This window comes from Bos grunniens, chromosome 4 (assembly GCF_055505025.1).
Source record: "Bos grunniens cultivar Pamir isolate PY7600 chromosome 4, Bosgru_T2T1.0, whole genome shotgun sequence".
In the NCBI taxonomy this organism is placed as follows: domain Eukaryota; kingdom Metazoa; phylum Chordata; class Mammalia; order Artiodactyla; family Bovidae; genus Bos; species Bos grunniens.
The window spans coordinates 14,527,630-14,534,866 of record NC_141168.1 but is presented as its reverse complement, the minus strand read 5'-3'; the positions used below and the strand labels follow the sequence as shown (position 1 = coordinate 14,534,866).

Here is a 7,237-nt window from a genome sequence, read left to right as displayed (position 1 = left end):
TCCCCGAGCCTCGTTCTATCACGGAAGCTCCTGGTCTGTGGAACAGATGGTAGATCTGGGCTGCCGGCGCTGTGGGGGTCAGAGGCCTGCGATTTGGAGAATGTGCTGCTTTGGCCACAGGGAGGCGCTCTGGCTCCGCTGAAACGCCCAGGCTGGTGGGGGAGGGGCCGAGGCGCCGAGGGCGGGGGCGCGGTGGTGAGGAAGGGAGCAGGGCTTTTGCCTTCCATCGTTGTTATCAGTAGGGTGCGTCATTTGTAGACTTCTCAAAGACATCGAAGTCATTTTCAAACTGAGATCCGTTTGCCTTGTGCTGTTGTCCTGTGGCAACCTGTTTGCTTTAAGCCCAGCCAAGCCCTGTACCCTCAATACAGGCACAAGTGAAGTGAAAGTTGCTCAGTCGTGTCCGACTCATTGCCACCCGTGGACTATACAGTCCGTGGAATTCTCCAGGCCAGAATACTGGAGTGGGGAGCCTTTCCCTTCTCCAGGGGATCTTCCCACCCAGGGATTGAACCCAGGTCTCCCGCATTGCAGGCAGATTCTTCATCAGCTGAGCCACAAGGGCAGCCCCTTAACAGGAACAAAGACTGGCCTATCTCTTGTATGGCCCTCTCAGCACTCTTCCCAGGGTCTGGCTCCTGGCTGGCATCATGGTATCGTGCCTTTTAATGATGGGCACTGGTCCAGAACAGGACTATGGCCTTTCAGTTCTCCTCCCTCCACACAGCTGGGCAAAGGCGCACCAGGGAGTTAGTTGTTCAGTCGCTCAGTTGTATGGGACTCTTTGCGACCCCATGGACTGCAGCACGCCAGACTTCCCTGTCCTTCACTATCTCCCGGAGTTTGTTCCAACTCATGTTCCGAGTCGGTGATGCCATCCTTGCATCTCATCCTCTGTTGTCCCCTTCTCCTCCCACCTTCAATCTCTCCCAGCATCAGGGTCTTTTCCAATGAGCCAGCTCTTCGCATCAGGTGGCCAAAGTATTGGAGCTTAGACACTGAGAGAAATGGTGTTTTGAATGTTGTCCTGCCTGACTGAGCAGGGAAGAAGGAGATGTCTTGAAGGGGATATAGTTTGTCTGAGAGCAGCTCATGGAAGGGAGCGGGACAGGGGGAGAACCTATATAATGAGGAGAGCAGCTAATAGCCAAAGAGCTGACTGTCAGAGGACTATCCCAGCCCAGTGGATTCAAATCTACCTTCTATCAGAATCTACATAAGGCATGAAAAGGGGAAGAAGAAACGTCCCTCGGCACTGGGGAGACTGACAGGATACTGACGTCACAGACAAAACCGCCAACCAAGGCCGAGGAGGCCAGAGCCCACCCACCCCCACCCCCACCCCACACACGCACCCAGAGCACCCACCTTGACCCTGATCCACCATGGGCTTCAGGCAGCTCTGCTGTGTGGTCCTCTGTCTCCTGGGCATAGGTGAGTCTGGAGTTCACTTGGGCTGTCCCCGGATCCCAAACCATTTCCCTGTGGCTGCAGCAACACCTTCCCCTCTGGCCTTTGTCTGAATTCTGTCCTTTTCTTCCAGCCATCTCCGTGGACCCTGGGATCACTCAGATACCAAAATACCTAGTCATGGGAATGACGGACAAGAAATCTCTGACATGTGAACAACATCTGGGACATGATGCTATGTACTGGTATAAACAGAGCGCCCAGAAGCCGCCAGAGCTCATGTTCATCCACAACTACCAGAAACTCACTGGAAATGAGAGTGTTCCGAGTCGCTTCTGGTCTGAATGCCCAGACAGCTCTCAGTGCCGCCTGGACCTGAACGCCCTGAAACCACAGGACTCCGCCGTCTATCTCTGCGCCAGCAGTAGAGACACAGCCCTGCAGAGGCAATTCCTTCCTGTGCACAAACCTCCAGGGTCCAGACAGGAAGCCGTGGGGGCCATCCAAGTCTTGGTTTAGCATTTCCCATCAGACCATAGCCCTACCTGTAGGGTCATGTGGCATGGCAGTGGAGAGTTTCTTCCCAGACATCAGCAGTGTTTGCTGGGCTCGTCCTGAGAAAGACTGTGCCAAGCCATTCAAGTTTGAGCAGTTTCTTCATCTGCTTTTCCCAATCGCTTTGATCCTCTGGGAACCCTTTCGTAAGACCCTTGACCCTCTGGCCACAGCAGTCCTAGCTACCCTCCTTCTAAAAGGTGCTTTTTCTCCGACTTCGCCTTCCATCCAAGCTAGACCCCGGATGTCAGCCCAGATCCCAGCTCCAGATATGCTCAGACCTTCTTCAAAGCACCTCGTTCTCTCTCCAGGGTCTCTGTCCGTTCCTGCCCTTGAGTACCATGGACCCCCGATCCTGTTGGGATCGCTGTTCTCCAGTTCACCCTCCTGGCTGCTTGTTCAAGGGCTCAGCCCCTCACTGGCCTCTCTTCCACTCCAGCCTTAACCCTTCAGGCTTGATTCTGCTTTACTTCTGTCTCTTCAGGTCTTCACACCCTGCCATATCAGCCATAGAGTCCGACGTCCTTGGATCATTGCTCACTACAGGCAGTGAGAACAGGCAGTGGCCTCCTGACGTTTCAGAGCAGGACTTTGTGTTTGGGGTTGTCTTTGCTGAACCCCGTATCTTCCAGCCTCGGGGTTGCACATACCCACAGCTCATGGCTGGCAGAGAGCCCTGTGTTCTGGAGGGTGAGCTGTCTGCCATCTACACAAAGGCTCCCTTCTCTTTCCTGCAGAGGACCCTCCATGGATGGGGACCCCTGATAGAGCCCCAAACCATAACACCTCTGGCCAAGTCAATCCACACGGTGACTCTATTCTATGTCTTTGGAGTGTGGGGATTTTTTGTTTTTTTAAAGCTGAGTATCACAATGCCCTGGCAAATAGTTAAAAGATAAACACATCCCGATCTAGTATTCTAATGCCTTGCTTATTGTGAAATAAATAAGCCTGCTGTTAAGTGGATGCTTTGGCTTAAGGTTTCACAGGGATCCTCCAAACAAACACCAGCACCCCCGAGATCCTCTAAACAAATGCCAGCACCCAGGGCTCACGCCCTGCACGGGCCAGAGGATAAGAAGGATGCTGCTGCCCTGTGGAGGGGTGCATTGCTGGGAGCTCAGCAGGTACCTGGCTTCTGTGCCTCTCCTTTACGGGAACCCCTGCAGCCAAGGCTGTGGTCGCCCGTGGCCGAGCAACATGGAGCTTTGGGAATCAGAGAAGGACTCCCAAGCAAGGGTCCCAGGGTGGAGTCCCCTCAAAGGACAGCAAGAGACCCAGGCTTTGGGAAGCAAGTGTGAGAAATGTGTCCTCTGTCTTCACCTGTTCTCTTATCCTGTAATCCAGCTCATCTGTTCTCTGATTTGTCCTGTTTCCACTCAAGGCTAGAACCTGAGCCCTACCCTGATAAAAGTCCCACATCTGCACAGGCCCTTGCTCTCAACCCCTCAGGCAGCCGCCAGGCCCCTGCACCCCTCGCCTAGTACTGGCATGCTGGGCTGGGTGCTTACTTTCTCGCCTGCTCTCCCTCCCTCCCACTGAAATGTCCTTCCAGGTTTCCGGTCTCAACTTCTCACTGCATTTCCTCTCCACAGTGACACTTATAGGGTTATTCTTTTTGTTTTGTTTCCTTTGGTCTCTTCATCCCCTGTGTTTTCATCGTTAGGCTCAAAACTATGACATGCAGAGTCCATGCCCCCAGATTGTGGCTCTGAATTGGCCATCGGGAAGGGGAGTGGGTCCCACCCGTCTGTTGGGATCCTCACACTGGGCCTAGGTGTCCTGAAGCCTGTATTCTCCCAGGATCCCTCTGCAGCTTGGGGGCTGGGAGTCTGCACCCCTCAGGACACACAAGGGCCAGTCCTAAGAGCATCACACGTCCATGGGCACTAAGGCTCCCTCCTGTGGGGGCACTCCTGAGTCTGTGGGTGCTGCCCAGGACTGTGATGTCATCACAGGATCTCCTCCCTGGGGCTGCTAAGGACCAGATGGCAGACTTGGAGAGGCTTCCACCCTGCCAGACACCCCCATGGACAGCAGGCTCTTCTGCTGGGTGATCCTTGGTCTCCTGGGAGTAAGTGCATCCTAGAGGTGTGTGGGAAACTCCCATCCAGTTCCCTTGACCTAAAGGCAGTTCCACACCTTTGCCTCATTCTCTCTCTGGCCTCTGTGCCCTCCCACAGGACACTTGGTACCTGGTGTCAGCCAGAGCCCCCGCTATTACATCACAGAGATGGGATGGGATGTGACATGAGGTGTGACCCTATGCCTGGTCATTTGTGCCTCTACTGGTACCAACAGACCCCAGGGAAGGGCATGGAGTTTCTGATGTCCATCTACAACAAAGAGCCTTCAGAAAACACACACTTTATGGAGGATTGCTTCTCAGCTCAGATGCCCGATGGCACGTACCTCATTCTGAAGATGCAGCCCGCACAGCCAGGGGACTTGGCCATGTTCCTCTGTGCCAGCACCTCACATACAGCCTCAGAGAGATGCTTCCTGCCCTTTCACAAACTCCACAGTGTCTCTATGCCCTGCTCAAGGCTGCAGTGGGTGGGGGTGGGGGTTTGGGAGGCTGAAGCTGCTTTCCATTTGCACACGTCAAAATCAGCTTTAATTTGCAGAAGAAGAAATGTTACATGGACATCTGGGGCTGTGGTATTCAGGAAAGGCTCCCAGGCACCCCAGAATATGGCCATGGTCTCCAGCCAGCAATGGGACCGACCTGGCCAATGAGTGACCTGGAGAGCCTACAGGGCAACCTCTGTCTTCTCTTCTGCTCTCTGTTTGTGTTATATCCTATTTTTCAAAACATGCCTTCCTTCTATCTTTGAGTAGAGACTGGCTTACTGGAGAGGAGAGGGGAGAATTGCAAGGGAATATCCAGGAACCTCCAACTGGGTACTTTCCAGAAGACAAAGGATCTCAACAGGAGAGCTGAGTACTGTTGGGAGAAGGATGTTCTGGGACACAAGGTCGACAAGGCAGAAGCACCGTGGGACCCTGCTGGCCAGCACAGGGAGTTTCTTTGGCCCTGTGTATGTGACCTCATGCTCTTGGGCTTGCAGGGATCCGGTCCAACAAGAATGTCACCACAGAGGACAGACTCGGCAAGAGCAAACATGCACAGGGCATCCTGTGCCCAGAGCTGCTTGCTCTGAACCTGATGGGTGAAGACAGGACTGACTTCTCAGAGGCTGAGACCTGAGGGTTCCTGAACAATGGCCTGGAGAGATTGAAAGTTTGCGGCTGTGCGCCATGAGCTAAGTTGGGATTCATGACCTCCGGAGGAGAGGATTTTGATCCGGGGCCAGAGATGAGCTTGATTACTTGAGGTTTTTGTGTAATAAAGTTTTATTAAAGTATAAAAGGGATAGAGAAAGCTTCTGACATAGACATTAGAAGGGGACAGAAAGAGTGCCCCCTTGCTAGTTTTTAGCAAGGAGTTATATATCTGCCAGGGCTTCCCTTGTGGCTCAGCTGGTAAAGAATCTGTCTGCAAAGCAAGAGACTTGGGTTCGATCCCTAGGTTGGGAAGATCCCTGCCGGGGACCAGCCCCGGCTGATCCAGGGTATTCGAAGCGGGGACGGCGTCGGCGAGGATCAGGAAACAACTGCTTAATTAAACGTTAATTAAGGATATAAAGAGTAATAGAATGAGGATAGCTCAGTGAAGAAATTCAGTGGAGAAAAGAGGCTGAATAATTCAGCCAGAAGGTAAGAGAAAGAACGACATGGTGAGACCAAGTTTCAGTGAACAAGGCCCGCACTTTATTTTCCAAAGTAGTTTTTATACCTTAAGTTATGCATAGAGGATAATGGGGGAAGGGGTAGAGTCAGGCAGCAAGCCAGGCTTTCTTCCTGCAAACTTATCATATGCAAAAGCTTAGGTGATTTGCATCATCTTCTGGCCTGGAGGCCTGTTAACATTTTAAGACCTTTTCTTCAGAAAACTTATTTTTCTCTAAAGGTGATTGGTCAGGAGCCACCCTCCAAAAGCATTAGATAAAGTTGCATTCCTACAGCGCAAAGGTGTGGTGGGCTATAACAAGAAAAAGAATTAACTCAAGGGTCCCAGGTTACAAACATTAAAGCTACTATTTACACCAATTATATTAATCAATACACTGCCAGGGACACAGCAGGTAAGGGATATGGAAACTTAGCAGCAAACATTGGCCCAACAAGTGAAAATCCCTTCACCAATACAATTTCTAATCAATCTTTTAACTACTCAAAAGAATCTGTGTTTAGACAGTTTAGGACATCTCCTGCCTCTCACAGTTGGGAGGCTCCGAACAATCACATGAGGCCGGAAAAACCTATTCAGGCAGGCTAGAGGATTTCCAAAGGAGTTTGTAGGTTGAAACACTGTCACACCCAGGAATTATTAACTGGAGCTATAAGCTAACTCTTTTTTCAGAGAGGTAGTGGGGGACAGCCCCCCGTAAAGTCAGAGGTGTAGGTGAAAGCACAAAGCAGAAAGTAGGCAGACTCTGGTTTTGGGGGTAGATTGCTCGAGAATTTCCAGGGAGACTCCTGAGGCTTGATCCCGCCTTTGCGTATGCCAAGCCTCCTTCCTCATGACCTTTGCCAGAGGCGGAGCTCGCTCCCCGCAGATCCCCTAAAGAAGGGAAAGGCTACCCACTCCAGTGTTCTGGCCTGGAGGATTTCATGGACTGTATAGTCCATGGGGTCACAAAGAGTCGGACACGACTGAAGCGACTTAGCAGCAGCAGCAGCAAGCTTGGTGGCTTGGTGGTAAAGAATCTGCTGGCAGTCCAGGTTCGATGCATGATGCTGGATGCTTGGGGCTGGTGCACTGGGACGGCCCAGAGGGATGGTATGGGGAGGGAGGAGGGAGGAGGGTTCGGGATGGGGAACACATGTATACCTGTGGCGGATTCATTTTGATATTTGGCAAAACTAATACAATTATGTAAAGTTTAAAAATAAAATAAAATTGGAAAAAAAAAAAAAAAAAAAGAATCTGCTGGCAATACAGGAGATACAGGAGACTTGGGTTCAATCCCTGAGTCAGGAAGATCTCCTCAAGAAGGGAATGGCCACCCACTGATGAATTCTTGCCTGTAGAATTCCATGGACAGAGGAGCCTGGTGGACAACAGTCTGTGGAGTTGCAAAGAGCCAGACATGACTGAGCAATGAGCACTTTCACTTTTCACTCAATTAAATAGATCTGGGAGACCAGAAGGGGGAGCTCTTGTCCCCTGTGATGGTGGCAGATCCCAATAGGAGGAAGAAAGATT

General features: G+C 51.7%; 1 pseudogene and 1 gene segment (V, D, J or C); both read left to right on the top strand.

The window, feature by feature from the left end:
• Positions 1 to 1,363: 1,363 nt before the first annotated feature.
• On the top strand, positions 1,364 to 2,391 carry LOC147373642 (T cell receptor beta variable 4-1-like). The segment is given in 2 exon segments: positions 1,364 to 1,434; positions 1,544 to 2,391. Coding segments are annotated over 2 exon segments (435 nt in total).
• Positions 1,973 to 5,332, top strand: LOC147373641 (uncharacterized; annotated as a pseudogene). Its single transcript, XR_015163036.1, has 4 exons — positions 1,973 to 2,111; positions 2,419 to 2,655; positions 3,769 to 4,043; positions 4,149 to 5,332. The product of XR_015163036.1 is annotated as an uncharacterized LOC147373641 (transcript).
• Positions 5,333 to 7,237: the final 1,905 nt, after the last annotated feature.